The sequence below is a fragment of the Balaenoptera physalus genome (genome assembly GCF_965194825.1).
Source record: "Balaenoptera physalus genome assembly, chromosome: 10".
Classification (NCBI taxonomy): Eukaryota; Metazoa; Chordata; class Mammalia; order Artiodactyla; family Balaenopteridae; genus Balaenoptera; species Balaenoptera physalus.
The window spans coordinates 41,306,636-41,332,006 of NC_138889.1; the positions used below are offsets into that span (position 1 = coordinate 41,306,636).

At 48.5% G+C, this 25,371-nt stretch overlaps 1 protein-coding gene across 6 annotated transcripts in view; it reads right to left on the reverse strand.

Annotated features, from left to right (window-relative positions):
- Window positions 1–458: 458 nt before the first annotated feature.
- AMOTL1 (angiomotin like 1) overlaps window positions 459–25,371 on the reverse strand; it is a 176,255-nt gene continuing 151,342 nt past the window's right edge. For all 6 annotated transcript variants that reach the window (XM_082409885.1, XM_082409884.1, XM_082409886.1 and 3 more), the window contains 7 exons: window positions 25,128–25,273; window positions 21,555–21,704; window positions 15,816–16,006; window positions 12,100–12,225; window positions 10,801–11,027; window positions 7,379–7,654; window positions 459–6,289 (listed from right to left, as the gene is read on the reverse strand). In XM_082409885.1, coding sequence (XP_082266011.1) covers window positions 6,183–6,289; window positions 7,379–7,654; window positions 10,801–11,027; window positions 12,100–12,225; window positions 15,816–16,006; window positions 21,555–21,704; window positions 25,128–25,273 — 1,223 coding nt within the window. In that variant the 3' untranslated portion in view covers window positions 459–6,182. The remainder of the gene's footprint in view (window positions 6,290–7,378; window positions 7,655–10,800; window positions 11,028–12,099; window positions 12,226–15,815; window positions 16,007–21,554; window positions 21,705–25,127; window positions 25,274–25,371) is intronic.

Here is a 25,371-nt window from a genome sequence, read left to right on the forward strand (position 1 = left end):
CTGCCACGTCCATCATGGGGCGCAGAGACGCTTCCGACTCCAGCCCAGACTTAGGGCCCAGGCTGCTTGGGTAAATTCCTGAGTCACGGTGGTCACTGGCAGGCCCTGAACCCAGGAACGCCCAAAGAGGACACTCAGATGTGATCAAAGTGGCCACCGTCTCCCGGGCCCACGTCCCCGCGTTTCTTCCTTCTGTATTTGTCTGGAGGGGTGGGTGGCGGGGTGGACGGCAAGTTCCAGGGGTTTGGATGACTCCTTTCCTCGTCGGGATCAACAGCATGAGGCCCACAGGGGCTGGGGGGACGGAGGGCAGCACGCGGGATGCCTCTTGCCTCTGCAAGCAAAACAGCAAGTGAGGCTGCTTCCAGCAGTAAAATGAGATGAAATTCAACCAACATTTATTGAGCACCTGGTATATAAGTTCCTTGTGTCAGAAAAGAGCAAGCGTGAGGGAGACAGCCGTTTTATCCATTTATTATATACAATATTAAGGCACAAGTTTAAGCAGCAAAGAATAGGAAAATCTTTGGCTGACCAACAGTATCAATATTTGCTGTGAGGGACACGCCGTCTTCTTGGATTTCCCCGCTCTGGACACAGACCCAGCTGGCCGTGCAGCTCTGTACCCTCCACCTCTGCTTCAATACAGACTAGCAATACAAAGATGCCAGAATCTTACATCAGAGTCTGCTGGAGGGAACACAGCACACGCCACCAAGCAGGGCGATGGCACACACAGCTGGCGGGAAGTGTGGCGGCAGACGGGGCCGTTGGAGCTTTGGCTGAGGTGGGTGCACGGCCTGCCCAGCCTCACAGAATGTCCCAGATTCTGCATGCGCCTCACGCGGAGAAGGAACCTCCCTTCCCCCTCCGCAAAAGGGGAAAACACCTTAATTCAAAGAAAATCACTATGGATCAATTTGCTTACATTCCGGTTTGTAATAAATACCTACAGGTGTCTCTATGTGAACGGAATCTTAGGCAAACCACATGTAAACACACCACTGGGCACCAAAACTTCGGGAGCTGATACAAGAAAATACTGTATATGTACTTCATTATACTGAAAAAACAATATTTTAATTCTGTGAGGAAGCGAAGTTTCATGACAAAGAAACACCTCAGTCTTGGCCTAACATGACAATAACATGCACTTAAGTCTAACAGGGTTTTACAGAATTCCTACTGGAGGCGGCTACTCATGAATGTGCACTAACACCCGCGTGTACGCAGAGACGTGAACACAGACAAGGTGTGGCAAGAGAGCAGGTTTTTAGAAACGAACCCTCTGGAGGGTACACGTACTAACGATTACTGTCCTCCTTTGAAGTGGTCACTCTGAAAGCCTCTGAGGGTCCAAAGACTCATCCCCCAGGAACATCTTAAGGACTTCTTTTAAAAAAAAAAAAGCTAAAAGGATGTGACTTACCTTAATCACCCATCTTTATTTATCCAACTGAGTGAATGACTTGGGATTATTTCCAAACTTAAACCTGCCTTCAAAGGATGATGATTTCTCATCTCTAAGGATAACCAGAGGAACATGCCAGGCCCCCAAATCCATTCTAACAGAGGCGTCTGCAAAATGTTTCTACTCAGCACAGAGTCTCGCAAAGGGTCACCTCTTAAGCAACGTGGGGTGAGATGAAACACTTGGATCTTCTGGATGTTAAGAAAAGAAACTCGACATACAACCTTATAGGCACACCTCATATGTATGCACTGACATATACATGTGTTTATACCATTAAATTACCAAATGAGAAAAGGGGATACTACTTAAAAGGGACAGAAAAAAATTGCTCATTATTGATAGTTCCAGAAGAAATCCATTTACTGAAATGCTGACTTTTCCATGCTCCCAGCTGATCAGCTTCTGGTAACTTCTTAATTACTCTGCCCATCTCCCATGGAGCCACACACCAGAGGCAAACCCATTAAACAATCCTCATGTTGAATGAAGACATTTTAAACCCAATGATTAATCAGCAAGAAAAAAGAAGAGAAAACCAACATTTATAAAGCGTAAACCATGGCTGTGTCAGACTTGGGGAGGAGAAGCAGGCAACTGTGGGCTGGACATTCTCTGTTTAAGAACACTCGCCCGGCTCCCTTGTACCACGGTCCTCCTAGGCTTAGGAGGAGTGTGAGATCACTGGGGGCAGAGAGAAGCATGCCCCACGGGCACCAGTGCAGACACGCAGCAGGACTTTGTTCTGGAAAACATACCTCTTTGCTCAGCTCCCAGCAGCCCAAGCGTGAGCTCCCTGCCTCAAAACCTTGCAACTCCTCCACCTAGTCTCCACAGCCCCCGGGGCCCTGCCCCACCTGACGTCTGTGTTCACATCAGTCTCTGAGACTCAGGCTGCTGTAGGAAGAATTTCTCTTGCCATCAGCTACAGACGAGGACGCAGGAGCCACCTGCAATTGTCAGCACTCAGCATCATAAGGACACAGGAGGCTGCGGGCAAACCCGGGAGAGAACAAACAGCAGTGATGGCTGGCTTCTCTGCAGGGGGCATTCCAACGGCCTACCCGCTGAGCAACAGAACCAATGAACTCTCTCTTCCAAGTTCACAACCCATTGGGAGCAACTGTCTCCATCCAACCCAAGTCCTGCGTAGTCAAATGCACACATAGGTTCCAAAGAGCAAGTTCTGCAAAACTGAAGAAGAGAGACATGTCCCCACTCTCTGCCCTCCACCCCAAGCCCTGGGAGGGACGTGGCAGCCCTGTCCTGCATGCCTGCTCCAAGCAGACTGAGCATGACACTGTGCCTGGCTTCCCAACTCCGGGAAGCAGAAGAAAAGCTAAGAAGAAAAAGCTATAAGGAAAGGTTCTGCACATGCTCTGAAATTACTGCCGGAAAGCGGCAACATCTCCTGTTGCATACAGAACCCCGGGCAGCATGCAGAAACCGCCAGGCGACACACTGAAGGAAGAAGCGGAGTTACTCCAGCACGTCATCACACAAGGCCGAGGCCTTTACCCTTCACCCTGAGACAGAGCCCGCGAGTTCAGAATCAGACACCACTGAAAAGTTCTGGAGAAGCCCCGGCCTCTGGACCACTCGCAAGTAAGTGCTTTTTTACCAGACTTTGTGGTCCTGCTTACAACGGAACACAGAGACTCCTACCTATACCTGTGTTTGTGGGCAGTTCTAGCTGTTCTGGGCTCTAGTCCTATTTCTTAGCTCCCGGAGTGGTAAGGGGGCAGGAAGCTGTGTGTGTGTGTTGCTGTGTGTGTGTGTCTACGAGTGCACACATCACATACAGGGGACAGAGCGGGTCAAGCTGTGGCACTTATCATCCCCAAGTCAGAGGCAGTCCAGCCTGTGTCGAAGGCACAGCTCCTCTCCCAAAGCCTCGGTTCAGATCCCAGCCTCTCCTGGGGAAGGGACTTGACCTCCTGAGCCCCAGTTTCCTCCTCCGTGAAATAAGGAGGATAAACTCGCCCCTGCTCCCACGTGGTCTGTGGACTCATTAAAAGGGACTTACCCCAGTGCCTGCATACAGTTGGCAGTAAAAAAAATGGAGCTTGGTTTATTTTCTGAAAATCCAATGAGATCATATATTGTCAACTGCCAGAACGCACAGCGGGAGTTCAGTATCTGCATTTCTCCTAAATGCAAGCAAGGCTTCGAGCTATGAAGACGAAAAGTGTCAGGGCCCATAAAAGAAGACATTTCAAAATCATAGGTCCCTCTTCTTATGGAGGAGTCTCAGCAGGTTAGAAGAAAAAAAGATTAAGAGACTGCAGCACAACTGAAAAATGGTGACGTCTGTGTTTGCATTCTGACAATTAACACGCCTGGCAACGCGGGGGACCAAGGAAAGCAGATGAGCCTTGTGCCTGAGCTGCCGACAAGATGTGCTGGGGCATAAAGATGAGGCTTTGCGGGAAACTGGGCTGCGGCTGTCACTCTCACCCGTTTCTAGGCGACACAGCCCATGTTTGGGGTAGCCCAGACACGGATGATGGGGGCTGGCAGAGGTGATGTGCCCTCTTATTTCTAGATGTTTTCTTTCCATCCCCCGCGTTAATCAGGGGTCAAAATGTCCTTCAGAGTGTTAGTTGCCATCAACTGAGCCTCATGACCTATAAAAAGTGATGGGGAGCTGAGCCTGGGATGGGGATCCCTCTGCCCCATCCCTGCCCCGACGTGTCCATACTCACCTGGCCCCCACACCCGCCATGGGGCCTCGCTGCTCCCTCCTCACACCCAGGGCTGCTCTGGTTTCCCAGGCTGCACAATCCTCAGCGATGCTTAACGTGGGACTGCAGGAGGCAACCGGCGTGATGCACGGCGCCTACCGCAGAGCGGGGCTTGAGCAGCATCCGTTCTGCTTACTCTCCTGACCACTAGGCAGCTCAGAGGCCCCCTGGGCAAAGCCATTGGTTTCCTTCCCCACCTCTCCCTCTCCAGCTCACACCTCTGTCATCCTTCCACCACCTCAATTTGGGGAGGCTTCACCCAGGTTACACTGCAAAGACCAACTCTAAAATGAGCCACCCAAGCAAAATTTCCTAAGTGATGCTGTCTTCAGGGTTTCATTTGGGTGGGACTTGAAAAAGCCTCAGACCTGGGGCTTTTTTTTTTTTTTTCTTCCCTTACGTAAGCATGAGGAAAGGGACCTGGGAAAACACAGATCCAACTACCCTGCAGGGAGAAAACTATCAGGATCCTGCGTGAGCATCTGATGGCCTGACTAGCTTTTCTCTTCTGATCCAGCACCTTCTAGATTTGTAAAGAAAGCCGATATCTGAGGAGTCAGATGGGAAACCTTACAGCACAGGGATGAGGCCCACGACCTCACTCACTCCTGGCTCTTTGACCTGGTGTTTCCGTCTTACTTTGGACAAGTTGCTCCCAACTGAAATCTTGAAAAACCTGACCACACTGTATAGACACTGGCCTGTTAGGTTACAAAGCAAGTTCCTGGCAGGGCAGAACTGATGTGCTGACACGCCCGTGCTGACAGTCACAGAGTCTGCGTGCTCACCAACAATGCCCAGAGGGATGCGAGGGGCGGGCAGAGCGGTGGCCACAAACAGTAGAAAGCGGGACAAAGTGCCTGGGGAGATTCTGGATGCCACCAAGTCAAGTGTCACTCGTTGCCCGGAGTGCAGTCCTGAAAGTCCTACCTCAACAGAGCAATGAGGTGGAGATAACCAAACTCCACGCAAGAGCTGATGTGAGAGAGAAAAAAGTCGGGGCCGTGAACTTAATGCAAGACGTCACAGTGCTCATGGACCTTCCGCCTAGTCGGAGCTTACCTAGTTCATGGTCAGAATGAGATCAACCACTGCAGCCCAACTCCTCAAAGGTGGAGGAAACGGCCAGGGGACCCGCCATACGGCTTTGTCCCACTGGTCACGATGAATGATGACCCTTCAGTTACTGCTCTGATAAACCCCAGAACAAAGGAATTCTGTCATGGCTTGTTGCAAAAGGGAATAAAGGGTAAAATTAAAGAGTATGAAGCAGAGACAGAGATGAACTCAGAGAAGTGAGGAAGGATGAACACCAAGACTAGAGAGCTCCCATCCTGTTTAGAAAATACTGCTCAATCCAGAAAAGCTAAGAAGTCCAAACCAAGCAGGTAATGAGGTGAAGATGGTCTTTTAAATTCCCCATCACCCTGGACATTTCTCCTCCCTGCCACACCCACACGCATTCACAGGACACCCGGTGGAGGGCACAGGTGATATTACATTATATCAAGACGGACTCTCCGAGATTTCTAGGAGGTTCTTCTCAAACAAAACAAGCTAAGAGGCAAGGAGAATGGGCGTATTTCAAGGAATATCCATGCTCAGGTTTATCTGTTTATAACCAGAGAATGGGTGTACACAGACCCTCCCCAAGAGATACATTTTCTGTACAACGGAAAAACTCCATTTCCTATTTCTTCTTTGTTTCCAAACCTACATGCATCTTCTCTCTTCCACCATATGCAGTAAAAATCCACGACATCCTCTTCATTTTCAGTCATGTAGGTCTCCTGTTTTTGTTTTGTTTGGTTTTTAACATTTATAAAAAGTGTTCTCATTAATCTGAAATCCTGATCAGTTCAAATCATTCCTGATTTCCCGTCCACAACCTTCTTGATCTTTCTTTCTCTTTGCCACGTTCCTTGCTTGTCAATGTTCTGTTGCAAAATTCAACAGGGATGCCGGTGTTAGATGAGAACTTCCATCATCTCCCCGTCAGGGAACTCGGGCTTGTGGAGCAAGCTGCTGACGCGACCTTTGTGGTCAGGTGACTTCCCGTGGCCAGGAGAATTCTCTGCCAAACAGAAGGGACACGTTAGCAGCCTGTTCCCCAGGAGGAGCACAGCCTTCCCAGCCCTCTCTAAAACGGAACCATTTAAGTACCACCCCTCACCATCGGTGCACGCAGGTAAGGCCATAGGAGCCCAGCCCACGGTGGACCAAAGCTAAATGACTGGCCCTGGGATTCGGACACAAAGAACAGAACTAGGACGTGATGGGAGAGGTCTGAATGGGTGAAAGTGGCATCGGGACTTTGTGCGGAGCCCTCACCCCCGCTCTCCTCCTCTCCTCTAAACTATCAAGTGCACGCCACGAGCCAGGTCCTTCTCACATGTTCCCTGCCTTCCTTGCAAAAGGGCATCCCAAGAATTAAATCTCCGAAAATAACATTGTGTTTACTTGTCTATTTTGGAGGATGAACACAGGGAACCCCTTTGGAGGAAACAATTCATTTATGTCCAGTAGCTCCCACCTCCTCCTCACCCCATGACTACAAACAGTCCAAAGCCAAGTCTATTCTTTCCATGGATACTTCTGGACTCATCACCAAGCTCCTCCTAAGCTGTCTTCTCTTAAATATTTGACAGCAACTCCTTAGAACTGGCCTGAGTACTGGGCCAGTTCGCCTACTTTAAATCTACCTTCTCCTTCAACCAGGAGGCGCTCTTGACCCCGAATCCTTGACGAGTAAACACCTTGAAGGCAATGTCTTTGTACCTGATGCTCTTGATGGACCTGGTGCCTGGTACCAGCTCCCAAACATATTGCGGAGGGGGGGGAACTAATTCCCTAACATCCCCTGGAGGGTCTGTTTGCACACCTGGGGAAGGGCTAGTTACAAAGCATACACTAAAAGGACAGATGCAACTTGTGGACTCTTTTAAATCGTAATAAGTTAGGAGTCTCTACACACATTTTAATTCCAGAATAATAAAGGGCATGCAGAGCCTAAGTGCATTAGGGTAACCATAATCATAAGATAACCAGTAAAGTGAGAGTTGATTGGTAGCCCTCCCTCCCCAGCTCAACAAAAGCCTCCCCCTCTCAGGCCAGGGAGCGCTGAGGATCCCCCGGAGTGTGAGGGGAGGCGGGGACCTCATACCCAGCTTCTCTGCCGCACCCTTGGCCGCTGGGTGCTTCAGGACCGGGCTGTTGGAAGGGGTTCCGCTCAGCCGGCCGCGCGTGGGCAGGGAGGCCACACTGGGCCAGAAGAGCTCGGCGCTCTTGTCCGTCTGTGTGCTGCTGTCCTTGCTGCCTGTCTTCGCGTGGGCGCTGCTGGCCGAGGTGGCAAGGGCCGCAGGAGATAGCGCTGTGGCAGGCGGGGTGGGCAGCATGGGGGTGGATGCGTGTTCGTGGGGCTCCTTCCCCAGCAGCAACCCTGAGGACGGAAGAACAGCTTATTCAATGCCATTCTTTAAAAACAAAACCAAAAAACCTAATCTGGGGTGGGGGAGGAGTTGTCAAGTAAATTGGTTCTAATATAACATGACAAATGACAGGATACTATAATTCTTAGGGTGCTATGGAAGAATGGAGAAGAGGCGCCTTACAGGCAGAGTGTCGAGGGGTGAGGGCATTCCTGCAAAGTGTTCTAGAGGCGATGCTTGCTTTACCTAATATGGCCCAGGAGGGCTAGTCCTGAGCAGTGGCTGTGTGCTTCAGAAAACGTGAAGGCTTCCCTGCTCCTAGACACGGTCCCATCAGCCTGTAGCTCTGCCTAATAGCCCCCGACACCCCTCCACTCTTGGTAACGGATGGTCTCCTACAGGCCCCGGGTCAAAACAAACACGTTTCCTGGTCAGGGCAACACAGAGCTGTGTACAGTATTCCCCAAAGAGATCCTTGCAATGGACAGCCATGTCCTCCAAAGAGTAGGAAGCCAGCTGGGCTCCTAGAAAGGACCACTCAGCCCTCTTCTCCCTCCCTGCCTGCCCCAAGAGCAGAGAGGCTGGGGCAGGAAGAGGGTGGGCTGGCTGGGGAAAAGGGAGGCATGATGTGCTGTGGTGTCCCTTTTCCTCAATGTCTTCCTGCAAAGCTGGACAGGACAGCCACTGTTATGATGGTGAAATACAGCCCACGTTCAGAAAAGTGCCAGCACTCCAGAACACTAGCCTGTAGAAAACGCGGTAAGCACAATCGAGTGTCTGTTCACTTATTTAATGAGCTAGCAATTCATAACTCTCTTTGCCAGGGCTATTTCAAGGTGCCCATTCGTAACAGAATGCAACTCAATCCAGTCTGTCTACAGCAATGCTTCTCAAAATGTAATGTGCATATCAGTTACTTGGATATATTGTTAAGATGAAGGTTCAAGTCAGTGGGTGGGGCCTGAGAGTCTGCTTCTCTAACAAGCTCCCAGGAGAGGGTGGTGCCGTGGTCCAAGGACCACACCTTGAGTAGCGAGGGGCTTTGGCTAGGTGCTTCACACACAACATCTCATTTCATATGAGGTAGGGCCTGTTGTGATCCTTTGTCTTACAGAAAAGGAAATGGAAGCTTTGAGAAATAAGTATCTCACAGTTAGAAGTATCAAGAGCAGAAATGGGATTGGAAGCCAGCTGTGCCTGCCTTTAAGTCCACTCTGTGTTCTTTCCACCTCATCGCCCTGTCTGGTGAAAAGCCACCGTCTGGCAAGGATGTTTTGTGGAACCAAGTCACTGGCCTGTCTTCTCACCTGGGAGCCCTTGAGCCATCAGGAAGGTATATGTCATCACCTCTACCTCCTTCCAGAGCCCCTCAGGCCAGAGATTGTGGAAACGCTTTGGGGACTGTGCACTGTACCTTCGCGAATTGACTGTGTGCCTCTGCCTGGAACCTCAGAGGGCCCCGCTCTGTTTTGTTATTTATTATTTATTTATTGTTTGTTTGTTTGTTTGTTTATGGCTGTGTTGGGTCTTCGTTTCTGTGCAAGGGCTTTCTCTAGTTGCAGCAAGCGGGGGCCACTCTTCATCGCGGTGCGCGGGCCTCTCACTATCGCGGCCTCTCTTGTTGCGGAGCACGGGCTCCAGACGCGCAGGCTCAGTAGTTGTGGCGCACGGGCTTAGTTGCTCCGCGGCACGTGGGATCTTCCCAGACCAGGGCTCGAACCCGTGTCCCCTGCATTGGCAGGCAGATTCTCAACCACTGCGCCACCAGGGAAGCCCCCCCGCTCTGTTTCTGTGACACGTGGACCCCAATCACAATAACGAGGAGGAACACCAGTGCAGAGAACACGGCAACTCTTCCCGCAGCTGGGTTCTCTGGCTCCCAGGCCTGGTTGAGACACATCAGATGCTAAGGGTACAGGCACAGACCCCAGCGAAATGCCTGCCTGGCTGGATGTCACAGACTGGCCTCTGCCAGGGAGGTTTCTATGGGAGCTGAGCACATTCAGACTCCCCTTCCAGGCCTGCCTGAGCACCGCTTCCAAGGCTCTCTAACTGGGCTGGGGAGCTAAGTGTCCTTGGGAGGGTCTTTGAAGATCCCAGCTGCTGTCCACACACGTCCTCTTTGAAGTGCATTTCCTTGGAGGGCAGGGGCTGCAGAAGTAACCCTTGGGGGAACTTCAAACAGAGATTGTGGCTGGGTGCCTTTGATCACCCCAAGCCTGTCACGTTCGTTCTGGAAGCTCTTATCCCCTTTGGCACGAAGCAGCCAGGCTCCTCTGGGGTTCTGTGCTGAGAAAAACAGCCTCTCGGCTCCTTAGATAAACAAAACACACTCTGAGCCGGGGAAATGCATCAAAGAAGGGCCAGGCCCCTGGGGTTGCGGAGTGCCGGGGACAAGAGCGGAGGATGCGTGTCAGGGAGCGCTGCCTGCGAGCCGGGCGGCTCTGCCACTTCTCTCCAGACCCAGCCAGCCCCCGTCACCCCAGGAAACGTGTTCAGGGCTGAGACCATGTTTGCAGAACTCTCCTCAACATTCTGCCTGTGTAACAACAATCCAACAAAACCACCGCCACCAGAACTTTGCACTCGAGAGCACCGCTTCCCAAGCACTTTCTCTCCATGATCTCATTTTGCCCTTGCCATGACCCCATGGGACACCTCCAGACTCCGCCCTGCTCTGCGAGACACAGAAGCAGAGATGGAGCAGTCTTACCACTGGTCTGGGGCAGGGCCAAATTCAGAGGCCTGAGGTCTCTGGGTTTTTCCCATTAGAACATTTTACATTAAGGGTCACCTCAACTTTCAACAAGAATGATGATAATTGTGATGTGAATCAACCCGTGGTTAACAGCGACTCTGGTGGGGTGGTCTTTGTTTCCACCATCAAAGTGTGATTGATTATCCTTCCCCGCTTTACATACGAGTAAACCGAGACTCGGGAATACTCAATATTTCTGCTTTCACAAGGGTGTCTGAACTCCTTTGGCCAGATGAGGTGCCTCTCAATGTTTGTGTGGCTCCTCTTCAGAGCGGCACCACAGGAGGGGCGGGACTTGCCTGAGGGGGCGGGGCTCGCCTGGGGAGGGGAGGGGCTTGCCTGGGGAGGGGTGGGACTTGCCTGAGGGGCGGGGCTCGCCTGAGGAGGGGCGGGGCTCACCTATGCTCCCCTTCCAGGTCTTCTCCTCCTTCCTCTCCTCGGCTAACTGGCTGCTGGTGAGCGAGGTCTGGCGGGAGTGAGTCCCAGTGGCTGCAGCGATGGACGGGACAGAGCGAGCGGGCCGCAGGCTGGAGGAGTCCGTCTTCCCGGCGTCTTTACGGGATCGCTGCTGGAGGACCTTAATCATGGCATCCTTCTCTATGATTTTGGCGTGGAGATTTTTAATACTGTGTAACAAAACAAAACAGTCATGATCAAAAGCCATTTGGCTAGAATAACATGAACATTTCTCTCAGGATGCCCAGGGACTTTAATTATAATTCAAGGACAGAGAGTTAAGCGCAGTGTTAAGTCTTCAGTTACAATCTCCAAATGGTAGAAGACGGATCTTTTGTAGTAGCTGAAAAGGGTGCACCTTCTCTGGCCCCTCAGGAGACTCTGGGATGTCCTGGGACCCCAAGGACACACAGTTTGAGTGACCATGGCCACCCAGCAGGGACCTCCTGGACTGAAGTGTGTCTGGGACCCTGGCAGTGGGAGGCGTGCAGAAGCAGTAGGAAAGCACACAAACTCGAGGCTCACACAGGGTGGGCTGGTCAGGAGAGTCAATTTCCCTATTTTCTGAGGAAAAAAAAATAGACGGACAGGTTTTCTGTGAGAAGATGATGTTTTCCTCCCTGAAGGTCAAAGATGAGAATCAGAAAACACGTGAGTTCTTTTCACAACCCAAATAGTAACTTGCTGAGCTTACCAACGACTCAGCCACTCAGTCCTACTTTCACATCTGCAAAATGAGAAGCTCCGCGGGGAGGGCTGGGGGTGGGCGGCAGGCTAGCTCCATTATGTCACCAAGCCCGCTGGACGTCTTGTTTAGTCCATGAGAAGAATGCATTAGCTATATAAGTTCTTTATTTCTGGCTGGAATATATAAATCCTGGCTCAAAATCTCTGAGACTTTGGAATATGATGTTTCCCCTGTCCAGCTGGTAATGTCTAGAATGTTGTAGAGACAGACACCCAGAAAACACATGGGCATCTAAATTCTTGTTATTAGCCCCCATCTTAAAACCTGCATCTGACGTGAAATTAGCCCCCAGAGACTTCAGGCTCCAGGCCCGTTGTTGAGTGGACTCTTTCCTTTCTCTCTGGGTCAGGGTGTGAGGGAGAACCTAAGCTTGAAGCTGTTCAGAACAGGAAAGGGCTGAAGTGTGAGTGCAAACGTCAGGCTGGGGGCCCCACTGGGGTCTTGAGGTAAGTGCCCAGAGTGGAGCCTGGTGGCCGCGCACAGCTTTCCCTTACGTGTACTCCATGTCCTGACATCTCCTGGTGGCCTGCACCACCTCCTCCTCCTCCTGCCAGATGTGGGCCTCCAGCGAGCTCTCGCCATAGCTGCCGTTCCTCGAGTGGTTGATGATCGTGGTGTCCCTGGCAACACAGGATGCGCACAGAGAATGATGTCAGTCCTCGCAGGGAGGGGTCCAAGGGTGCCACACTAAAAATCTCTCTCCACACACTCCTTCACCCCTTGCCCTCTCCTAAATCCTGGCCAATTCTCTCCCTAAATTGCTGGAACTAAGACAGTATCTAAGGAAAACAAAATAAAACCCCCAAATCCAAATTCCCTGCCCCTTCTACTAATGACATTGAATTCTAAGCTATGTGGCGTGCTCTGAATACGGACACTACTGCACATCTACAGGTTTAACCTCCTGACAGGTGGATACTGATATTACCATAATGGTTAGTATTTCTATGCTTGTAATCGTTCATACTCACTTCTCCTTTCTCAATCAGAGTTGAAGTTTTATTTCTATTTCTCACCCATATAGCAGCTATTTCAAGTATTTTACAGTAAATGGGGACTCAGTAAATCCTTGAAACGGAGACTGGCCCTCCTGGACAGAGAGGTTCCGGCTGAAGTCCCCTTCACGTTTGCATTCGAGCTCACTGCTTTTATGAGCCCCTGCCTAGGATTCAGCTCCGTTCGGAGTGACAACCGTGCTGGGCAGCAGGGCGCAAAGATGAAGAAGACACACACCCTGTCCTTGGAAAGTCCAGTCGAGGGGGTAGAGTGAGGGGAGGGACAGACAGAGGGAGACTGCATAGCAGTGTAGCCAGGAACAGATGCCTGACCGAAAACCACTGGTCCAAGGTAACTGTTCCTCCTGCCACTGGTTTTGTCAATTGAATTACTCCTAATTAATGACGACTGGTAAAAATAAGATAATTGTGCCATCTAAGTGATCCAAGTATGTCTTAGGCCGAAAGGCCCAATAATGTCTCTGATCAGTGAATCTTAAACTAGTAAGAAATCATCCACCCAAATATTTCACATCCCTTTAACTTCATATTCCAGTGTTACAATCATATTCATATTTAAAATCTTACAGCCCTTTTCTAGAACACCTTAAAAAGCAAAAAGGGGGCCCTTCTTTTGTCTCTTTTAACAACAGGTATCCATGAACGAGCGTTTCCTTCATGCCTGGGCCTGGGTGAAGCACGCTACCCGTGGTATCTCATTTAGTTCTCTCAGGAACTTGTGCAGGAGGCATTACTATCCTCATTTCACAGATGAACAAATGGGTGACTCTGCAAGAACACCCAGTTAGTGAAGGTGGAAAGGGATTCAAATCCAGATATCTCTGACTCCAAAGTCCATGCCCGTAACCATCGCTCTATGCTCCCAAGTTCCCTGTATCTTTATGAAGAAGGCCTCAGCAAAGGTACATGAATGATAAAATAAACCAACGAAGAGGGCACATGTGAGAATGTGGCTAAGTGCAAACTGACTGAAAACCAATCAGAAAGCCAAATAACACAGAAAACCAGCAAAATGCTTTAAACATACTGACAAAATTATAAATTCACTGCATGGTACACAAAAATCATCAATATAGGAATTAGTGGCCAGAAACATTTTCAACTGATTTATTTTTGGAGAATTTGCGTAGAGCTGGAGACAAATTTAAAAATTCATGTTTATACTGTCGACGGCAGGTACAAGTAGATGAAAATGACTTCAAAGGTAAATACACACAACTCTCAGCAAAATATTACATTGCTTTGAAATGCTCAAAAAGTTTCAAAAGCTTCTCCACCCACACAAAATAGGCCCAGCCTCTCAATCTTCTGATCAGTGGTGCTAAAATGCACCAAGATGGCAAAATCAGTTGGTATACAAATATCACACTGCCTGTAAACATGAAGTATGTAGCAGTAGCTGAAAAGTCACAAAACTAATGGCTGGAAATAGTCATTTTTACCAATTTTTATGTAGCCACTTAGATCTAGGCAATAAGAGCTTAGAATTTTGACCTTTCTCAAAAATTCTTCAGTTTCCTTTTCTCCCTTTTTGTCAACAGAAAAGCGATGCTAAACTATAGAGGTCTTCTTTGAAAAGAACATTAAGATTGGAGCTAAAAACATGACCTCCTCTGAACTGATTTTTCCCAAGACTGTGGGAAGCAGTGGTCAGTAGAGAGGAGGGTAGTTCCCCATGGAACTGTTAGATGCTCAATAGATACATGTGGAAGCAAAGAATGGGGGAAGACAGGGATGGTGGAAAGGGTCCCCATCCATCCATCCATCCATCCATCCATCCATCCATCCATCCATCCATCCAGGACTTCAAACAGAGCAGAGGAGGAGAGCAACAGGGCTGGGTAAATCCCAAAGGATTATTCTCTGAGGGCAAGAGGTGTTTCCCCTGCTCGAAGGATGACGGCCAAGGCTGGGCCTAGCGCAGTGTGAGTGGGGCTGACCATCTGTGGGCTCTGGCTGGTTCTACTCACGACATCCCCCCACCCCCATCCTGTGCCCACCCAGGAGTCTCATGCCTCAGACCAGTTCATTCCCCTACTTCTTTTACATTCCAGTCCCATTCGTCCTAGGACCCCAAGCACGCATTAATCTGATAAATCAAAAGAGTTGAGACAACAATGACCCTTAAAAGCCCTGGGTCATGCTTCCAAGGTAACGCACTTACATTGTTATTGGGGCTCTAGTGTCCTCAGCCAGGGGAATACGGTCTGGTTTCCTGCTCATAACCAGTCAAGAATTATAATTTCCATTTCAGAAACTAGGTAATTTCTGAGTAAAGTGACACTCAGAAAGGCTGGTGCAGTCACACACCTATAGTCCGCAGCAGAGGGACAATTCAATGCTCAATATATTGAATAACTTAGGGGTGAAAAGCAGGGCTGGTAGAACGCACAGCCACGCAAGTCAGGCGAGACCCAGCAGTCAAGGGAAACTACCTGCTCATTCAGACAAAGGTAGAGCTTAACAGGATTATTTTGTGAATTATCGAGCATTTCGAGCTAATTTTTAAAGAAAAAATAAGGTTGTGTGCCTGCAACAAAGGAAATAAAGCAACAGAGGTAATAACTGACAGCAGCAGAAAACTACTGCAAACCAAGTGAAATCAGGCTTTAAGTCAGACAAATTTCAACACTTACTACCAGTGTGATCTGGAATAAACTACTGCATCTTTCTAAGTCTCATTTCTTCACCTACAAAATGAGGATAATAATAGTTCCCACGCTCAGGGCTGTTATGAGGATTGCATATTCTTGTCTGGTCCATGAAACATACCCACTGTTTAAAAGAGTATAAAGTATACTTTCCCAGCATCATTCTTAAAGACCACATAGTACGCCGCTGTGTGGATGGAGTTTAAATTATTGAATGAATCCTTCTTGTTGGGCTCTAGGCTATTTTAAATGTATTGATGTTTACAACCACACTGGGATAAAAACTTATATAACTTCAGGCACTTATATAATGATTTCCTTAAGATAAATGTCGAGAACTAGAATTTTGGAACCAAAGGAGAGGTACATATTGCCAAAATCATCCTCAGAAACATTATACCACCTTGGTCTCCAACTAGCATTACAGCCACTTTATAATTATTTTTAACTGCTCTCCCTCCCTGGGATGCATCCCTGAACCCCTCTGGACACTGTGTTTTTCCAGCTGTGCTTTTCCGAGCAGCACAGTTCCATGGGACTCACCTCTCGGCCGCTGCAGTGGCTGCAGCGTTCATGGCGAAGTGCCGGATGGCGCTCTCCTCTACGTACTTCTGCTCCCACTTGGTCATGTCAGCCTCCAGCGCCAGGATCCGCTCTTCCTTCTCCCTTACGAGTTCCATGAGGGCCGGGGCATTGTATTCCGGCAGGCTGGCTGGCTGGCCGTTTCCATGTTTCTGGAGATGCGAAAGAAGTAACATCTTGATGCTGAATCGGGGCTATAAAGTAGACCCTGGGTGGGCAGAGTTACCCACGTGGAGCACGTACGGTTCACCCAGATCCTGCAGCACAGTCACACCCTTGCTCCCTCTCCAGCACTGATGACCCGAATGGGGGTGGATTCTGACACCATCAACCTCTATCCCCACTTCCTCTATCTCATTTAATTCTCCGAGAGCTGTATAAAACAGAGAGTATTATCCCAATTATACAGATGGAAAAACTAAGCTGCTGAGAGACTGAATGAACTATTCCTTGTCTCTAAGCTGATCAGTAGCAGGGTCAGGGTTCAAACCCGAGTCTGTCTGCCTAAATATCCAGCTTTGCATGACAGGAAGTGGCTTGTCCAATGTCTTGCAGTTAATTTATACCAAGAGCCAGAACAAAGTTTGGCCTCCTGGTCTAGGGCACTTTCTCCAGAGTTCAAGGAAGTGATTCAGCTGTTTGCTTCCCCTGAGGCTGGGAGATAGAATGTGAAGGCACCGGACGTGGGAGTGAGATGACTTAAGGGCATGCTTGCCCAGCCTCTCATCTGGGAAACAGAAATTAAGACCTGCCCCAGATGGAAGCCCAGCAATCAGATAGGATAATAAACATGAAAGCACTTGATACACTTTAAAGGGCTAACCAAAGTACAGTGCTACCAGAAAAACCTCTAAGGCAAGTCAAGCTCATTTTCCAGCCCTTTCTCTCCATCTGTGTCCATAAGAGAGAAGTGTTATTCAGATAACACAACACAAAGCGGCTGTGTTATCTGAATAGCTCATGAGCTGAGGATATTCACTTTTCAGATTTTTTCCCTTCTAACTCAGGGATACTATTTCCTCTAAACAGACGACTTAGAGGACGAGGAGGTTTGACTTCTGGCCAGTGGTGGAGATGGGTCATCTCGGGAACTCAGGGTTAGGAGACCAGTCGGGCCTGAGCTACTCAAGGGGAGAACGATTTCATCCCAGCTCTTCTCTGTCCTGGGACATGCATTCCCCTCCTGTTTCCCAGTGATCACAAACTTTAAATGCAGAGTTGTTTGCAAGGTGAGAGGTACCTTTCACCCTGAACCACATAAATTACCCAGAGCAACAGCTGGGCATTTGAGCTGCACTGCTGGAACCTAATGCCACCAGACAGAAGAGAACAAACGGGCCTACGGGTTTTTTGTAAACCATATGCTTCTATTTGATTCTTGAAAGCTACAAATACAAATTATTCTAGGATCCAGTGGTAGCTTGCCAGTGGCCGGCATTTAAGCCAGAATAGAGTGGAAGGCATGTACCTTTCCTCATCAGCCTACATAGGAAGTCACTGACCCCATCAAGCCAGGCACCCGGCCTCAGGGCAGGAGGACAAACAAACCAGTCCACTGAGATGAGAAACTACCCTGTTTTTAGAAACTTTCCAAGAAAAAATCCCACAGGCTCACTTAGCTGCCATCTATGTCTGTCAGTTTCTATCCAAATCCCTTGTGTTGACATCTCGGCTGGTGACCTGCTCAGGTCCTCAAGAGCTGTTTAAATAAACGCAAGAATTTAGACACTCAAGCGTTCAGAGATAGCACAGTCTAATGGGTACATATGTTGGCCAGAAAAACAGATTAAGGGTCAGGCAGGCCAGCTTTTGCTGCCCATTCAGCTAGTCACCAAATATTTACTAAGCATGCACCCTGTGCAGGGGATACCACAGTGAACAATACAGATAAAAACCTTTGCCCTCAGCGTGTTCACCTGGGAGAAAGGCCTTAATTTGCTACATGACCTTGGGCTGGTCTCTTAGCTGCCCTGGGCCTTGTTTTGCCCTTCAAGAACATTCCCGCCTTCTTTCTTCTACCTCCTAAGACTACTGTGGAAGATGTGAAAATTACTTTCAGCTCTTTTCCAGAAAGGAAAGATTGTGAGTTCTTAAAAATGTTAATTTCCCTTCCTCTTTTACCATTATTTGTATTTCACTTCCCCCCAACTTCTAGTAATGCTTAAGTAACACACTTTGCCTCCCAAAGTAGAGGGAGATTACTTCTAATAACAGAACCTGTTCATTGAGAGCTGCTCTTTCCTGCTGGTCCTAGTGTCCCGACCTATCTTCCCTCTCCGCCCTTCTCAGTCCAGCCACACCTATCATTTTTTTTTTCAATGGGATTGGAAAAGTTGGAGTAATTTGGGCACCAAAGATGCCCTGTGCCATCAAATGACTCTGAAGGTCATGATGAGAAGAACAGCAATGATAGTTATTCTTCCTTCACCAAGTGCTAAGTGTCAGGCACTGTGTAAGTACTTTGTGCAGATTTTCTTATTTGTAGTTACAAGTATACGGTAAATATAATTTATGTGCCCCATTTTAGAGACAAGGAAGTGAAGGCTCAGAAAGATTCCTTTTGTAGTAGGGAGGAGAAGGCAGCCTAACCCCAGAGCCTATGCTCTGACTCAGTTCACGATTCTATGCCACTCTGCTCACCTCCAGCCTACCCACCCTTCTGGAAGGTTCCAGAAGGAATAACTTGCAGGAGTAACTGGAGCTCACTTGGGGGCTCTGTGTGGAGAGGGCCGGGTGGAGAGGCTCAGCTGTGTCCTGGTGTGGGTCTAGGGCAGAGCCCTTGTGTGGGGTGTTGATTCAAAAGTGCTCTAAGCTGTTCTCTCAACGGTCCCTTCAGAATGATTCTCTATGGGAAGAGGCAGGCAGTGTGGTCTCACTGCTTTGTTGAGGGGAGAGATGACAAGGGGCTTTATTTATTTTGTGTGACCTCAGTATGCCTTCTCATGGGGTCAGATAAATGCCTCGGTGACACCGGGGTGAAGGAGCAGTGTGCGAGGTGGGTTGCCCATATCCGGGGTGGACACGTGTGAGCTCCTCAGAGTAAATAGGAGGAAGCAGATCAGAGAGGCAGAGTTTCTCGGGTGACCCCACGCTCCAGAGTGGACGCTGGTCATCCCTGCTAGGGGCCAGCAGAGCTGTGATCGCCACACTTGTCCACAGACTCCAGGCGGGAGGTGGACCAAACTATAGTATCGGCCACGTGGAACTATTAAGGTATTTTGGTGGACTTCTTTGTAACAACATTTTTGTCTTTTCTGGTTATAGAATAATGTATGCTCATTGGTAAAATGAGAAAATGAAGTATTAAAGGAAAAAATAAAAAATAATACTCATCTTTTTAATGAGTAGGCAAAAGCAGGGAAAAGTAGGGAAATCCCCAAGTGCCTTTCATAACAGAGGAGATAGATTAACACTCCCGTTAAAAAAACAATTGTAATATTATTTTAAAGAGATGCTGGGCAGCAAAGTTCTGTTTCAAGATTGTCTCCCCCTCTCTGGTCTCATGTCAGCCGTACACAGCTGGGGATCTGCTATCAGCTCCCGAAGACAAGTCCAAAATGCAAGCCACGTCATTCCCCAGGAGAGCCCTGATTCTGAAACTTCTGTCCTCCACAGGCAGCCGAAATCTGACAGCATCCTTTACAAACAGTGGGGAAGTTGTGTTTGCTGCTCTGAGGAAAAAAAACGGGGCCTGAGTGTGTGTGGGTCTGAGTGTGCATACAGGAATGGTCCTCTGTGGCAATAGAGAAATTTTTCAAATAATGCTTCCTTCACATTTCTTCTTGATACACAACAAGGATAATGGAGCTGAGTTTGGTTTCTTTCATTCCCCCCCCCCCTTTTTTTTTTTAAAGAAAAAGACATCTTGCAAAACTAAACGTTGATGATAATGTACAGGAAGACATTCTTATACGTTTTGGATAAATTGGTATATTTACTTTGCAGTGATCTGGCAATATCTAGTGATGTTTAGCATATGTATTTGTTATGCAGAAATCCCATTTTTAAGTATATCCTCTTGGGAAACTCTTACATTTTTTTGCAAGGAGACGTAAAAAGGCAGCTCATTAGAGTACTGCCTATAACAGCAATACCACTGGCACAAATCCCAAAAGCAATCAATGGGAGAGATATAGTTTAGAATACATATAGTAGCTGAAGTGAATGAAGAGTGTTTTCATAGCACTCAAAATAGAAGATCCCGGGATAAGTAATTTAACTGTAGGGTGTGGGTGGCACATTAACTGGAAAAGAACATTCTTTTTTGCTCTAAATACTGAGATGTGCCCATTCTGTCAGCCAAAGACTCATAAATACCCACCAGGTGCCAGCACAGTACCAGACACCAGAGAGCCTGCCCTCCAGTTGGAGAACTTACGATCTCAATAACTGAGCAACAGAAAATGGCTGAAGGGTGGCCCTGAAATGTCAGGGAATGCGGCACAGGTTAGAAGGATCAGAAATCCAGAGACAGACTCACTTTTCCCTGTGAGCTATCAACTAAGCCAAGTTGGTAGGGGCCTGGGTGGGCTCCTTGATTTTCTGGGCAATCTCGCTAACACCTCCATCTCCAGCCAAGTACACACACCCAGAGGGAACTGTGTGCGCTGCCATGAGATAGGGCTGAGCTGGCCAGAGCATATGCTTTCAAGTGTTTTTAAGTGTTTCAACCATAACCACTATGCCCTATCCACCAGATAATTCCATGGAGTCCTGTCTCGCATTTCCCTGGTTCCAAACTTAGAGCACATTCTTCTCCAGCTGCATAGGGGGCTTTGCCCACCACGCTGGCTGATGACACACCAGGAGCCCTTGACCCGCTTGTAACGGAGCCCGGCCCAGCTATAGGACTTCTCCTCTTGCCAAGGCCCACGAGGACCCTGGGCTGGGGTGTTTTACTCTGAGTTTATCTGTAGCTGAATTACATGAACAGCTGTTACCAGGAGAAACAGGGAGAGGCAGAAGGACAAGGAGCTTATGGCCAATATTATTTTCTAGGGATAGTCCTGACTCCTTCCTGTCCTTTACCTCAGAAAACTCACTGATGATCCGGTCCTCCCAATTTCACCCCCGTTCTAGGTCCCCCGGGGACTCCCACTACACCTTAGATTACACTAACAGCCTTCAGGCGGGCCTCCCTGACTTCAACATCTGTTCCTCCAGCCCCTCCTCTGACACCGCCAGAGGGCTCCTCCCCTGATCCTACAGGAAAAAAAAAAAAATCCAGTCTCTCAACCTGACCAAAAGCCCTCCACGAACTGGCCGTTGCCTCCAGCTGGTATGCTCCCCCAGCTGGCTGCCCCCAGCTGTCCTGGACCCACCATGTGCCTCTCATCTCTCTCCTCCATGCATACTCCTCCTCTACCTCCGACGCTTCCCCCAGAATGGCCAACAAACTCATCCTTCCAAGTCCAACTCAAACGTCCTCCGCTGTGAAGTCGTCTGCACTCGCATTCCCCCATACCCAGCCCCCAGGGGTCACCGCTTTCTCCTTGTCAAGACGTTTGTCTCTCCAGTGAGTGGGCTGGCTGGCTCCTCCACTGGCCGCTGTGCTGGACCACGGAGGACAGAAAGCTCTCGTTTACCCCTGAATCCTCAGCTCAGAGCGCAGAGCCTGGCAGGCAGCAGGTGCTCGGCTCCACGGCGTTCACAGAACGCATGCGCCAGACTCCGAGGGCCCCGCCCCGCCCCGCCCCTCACCTGCTGGGTCCTCAGCGCGTCCAGCTCCCTCTCCAGCCAGGTGCGCAGTCTTCGCTCCATCTGTTCCCGCTTCTCGCACGCGGACTGCAGCTGGGTCAGGGCCTGCTGCAGCTTCTCAACCTTCTCCACGTATGCCTGCTTCTCTCGGAGCTGAGCGGAGGAGGAGAGTAAAAAGGAACATGGAATTTAGACAGTGATCCTCAAAGCTGGGGTGGAGATGGGGGGTGTGTGTGTCAGAGTACCTCGAGACGCTATTTAAACTACAAGTGCACGTACCTTCGCCACTCCTGTCCCTCAGGTGTGCTGGGACAGAAAAGATTTACACGAAGGCCACCAGTTACACCTAAAACAGCTGGGATGCTAGGAACTGAAGACCCTAACAGGACACCTGCTTTCAGTCATTTATACAGCTCTGAGCTCAATCCACGGTTATTGCTTAGCCATTATAGCATCAGCAGGCATTGGAAATGAGGTTAATAAAGATTTTTTAAATGTTATAAGGAAATGCTTATTCTATAATGTTAACTGAAAAATCCAGAATCAAAAATTATATACAACATTATCACAACTATGCCTGCCTATCTATCTATCTATCTATCTATCTATCTATCTATCTATCTATCATCTATGTATGAAAAAAGACTGAAAGGAAATAAAAGCATCAACTGTGTTTGTCTGTATGGCAGAATAATAATTTCTCATCTTCTTTACTCTCTTCTGTATTTTTCAAATTTTCTATAACTACCAATTACTATTAGAAAAATTGTGTCTGTATGTATTTATGCATGTGTACCCATTTGTGTATGTGTGAATGAGTATGACAATATCTGATTATAGATACTTGTGGAGTAATTTCCTCCTAAAGAAGTCAGAGCCCTTTATGGATGACAGCCCTGGAGAGACAGGAAAGGCCTAATGAACACGCAAACCACACAATCACTGAGGAGAGGCAAATTAAGGTAAAAATTGATTTATGTAAATGTCACATCAGGTATGGATTTAGACTCACTGATCAACCACTTCAAATTCTGACCCTCAGACTTTGTTTTCTTCCAGTTAGGAGTTTGGCCCATGTTCATAAATCCCAGGCACATTTCTAACTTTCTGGGGATTGACTGGTGCCAAAAATCAGACTGAGGCTTTTCCTTGATCTGGTCCTGGGTGAGAAGACACCAGATGCTATTTCCTGTCACTCTGCACCTGGACATGCAGATGCCTTGCAGGTGATTCAGATACTGACTGAGTTCAACCCATGATTGCACTGGCAAGTTGGAACATGCTAGCGATTTAAGTGCTCGCTGCAAAGGGTGGTTTCTGACTTAGCAGGCAACCCTACCAGGAGAAATGCCTGTGCCCTAGCCAAAACCACTGCGATAAAAAACGAGGTGCTTCTGACCTTTTGCCGGGGGTCACGGACAGAAACTTATAGCCTTTTCTATACCTGCTCTTGGGATTAGTTTTCATCTGACTCTTTCATTCACTGTGCCTTTGATTGTTTGAGGTCCTACTAACTGCAGGTTCCTATGCTAGAAAAGCCTCATCTGATAAACTATTTTGTGAGTACCATTCATACACCACTTACCATGTCGTAGACTGTATACCATTCTCTGAGTGTGTAGCCCCTAGAATATAAGTGTCACGAGATTTGTCTGCTTGGGGCAGAGTGCACAATATGTCCCCAAGGCCTGGAACAGTACCTGGCATCCAGTTGGTACTCAATAAGTATTTGTTAAATGAATGAGTTAATATTATCACTAACCAACTGCAAGATTCTTGGGGGCATCGATCTCTCTCATTCACCCTTGGATCAGCCTTAAGTCTAGCAAGGAGTATATAATGATGACGATGACTAATGGTAACAGTAATTAATCAGCCAACATTTTGGAGGCACTACCATGCCAAGCTTTGTGCTTTATATGCAGTATCTCATTTAATCCGCCCAATAACAATAGAAGGTAAACTCTTTTATTACCTCCATTTAACAAGTGAGAAAACTGAGGACTGAATAGGTTGGTGACTCACTCAAGGTCACACAGCTGATACACCACCCGTCTAACTCACGTGGTCTGCCTCTAGAGTCCAAGCCCTTAACCATCATGGGAAGTTATGGTAAGCGCTCAGTGTGAGCCGTCTAAACTGAGTTAAGATCCTTCAAAGGAAACTTTAATAAGAACAAGGAGGGACACTGGAAGCCAGACACATGAGACATTTTGGAGAAGTTACATACAGTCAATCAAACACAGATCCTATATAGATATAATGACGAGAAAAGACCCATAATGCTGATTATAAAGAACCTGTCTTCAAGGAGTTCACAACTTTTGCTTTAACAGAAATATTAAAATTAAAATATTTCAAAATTATCACTTTCCTTTGCTCCATACATGGAGATGGAGCCTTGATAAGCGCCCTCAGAATGAGTTCTGGCCTCCCTTCCTCAAAGCAGACCTCCTGTCCTTCAGGGGTTAAGGTCACTTTCTGTAGCAGATGTTTTCCTATTTAATGAGTTGCTTGCTGGTGACAAGGAAGAGACTCTGGGGCTGTTGCCTGGGATCCTTGTGCTAGTATTAAAACTGTACATAGGACTTGTGGGGCTTAACGGGACAGGTTGAATGGACAAGACCCTACTGACTTAACAATCTTCCCCTTTAGCTGCATTAGCCTTGAAGCTGGAGTTTGCTGAGACACCCAAGCCACCTGGTGCCAGGAGATGTTTCCTGAAGGAACAGCTTTTTATTGTCGACAACAACAGCAACAGCAGTTGGATTAATAACAGTGCTGTTTCCTGCGTGCCAAGCACCAACTCGGTCCTGGTGGAGAATATCTCGGTCATGCCGCTCTGTGACTTTGAGTTTCTACTCTCCACGGTGGGTCTGCTCGGCTCAGCCTCACCACACACAGCGGATGCAAGAGGCCCCCCTGTGCTGCTGTGTCTACAGCCCGGATCCCCTAGCCGGCACCTCAGGAGTGGTCATTCTACTTCCCCAGTCAGGCTTAAAGGCAAAGTCTACTTCTTGAAACTTCATCTAAAGGCTGGATTTCTTCAGAAACCGCTAAACCCATCACGCTTGAGCGGCATCAACGTTTCCTGGATTGGGGGGTCATTACCCGGCCAAGCCAACTTCTGAAAATTGGAGACAGGTTTGCTGAACACCACCCCAATCCCACCCCATCAGCAGACTTGGCCTTTTTTATGCAATCGAGAGCCCAGAGACACAGCACTTGAACTGTTAATTGAGTCTCTTTTCTCCACAGGCACCAGTGGTTCCCAGTCCTTCCATTTATTTTCAGCCTTGGACACCTGCCAGCCAGTGGGCAGCAGCCTGGGTTTATGGCTGAGACTGAACTCTTTGCTGATGGTTATTCACGTCTGCCTCTCATCCTCTGCCCGGCTCTGGGGTGGATAAATTCTGTTTTTATTCATTTTTATTTGGGAGGTCACCTACATCGCTCGCCTGACTCAACTCCCTTGGAGTTGGCTGTGGTTAAAGTTGCTGGGTTAGGAAACGGAAACGGAGGCCCTCGGCGCTCTGCGCACCGCACCCCACCCCACGCCCCACCCCGCGGGCTCACCTCCTCTTCCAGCTTGATGACCCTGGCCTGGGCGTTGCTCAGAGCCTGGTCCAGGATCTCGATGTGTCTCCGGTGGTCCTCACTCGCGGTCCGCACTGCCGCTAACTCCATTTCTAACTTCTCCTTTTCCTTCAAGAATTCTTTGTCTAGAAGGGAGATGGGAACAAAACGACCTCTATCAGAAAGCACTCACCCTCTGGGCTCATTGCCAGTCTACATCTGGCAAGGATTAAAAGTAAAAAAA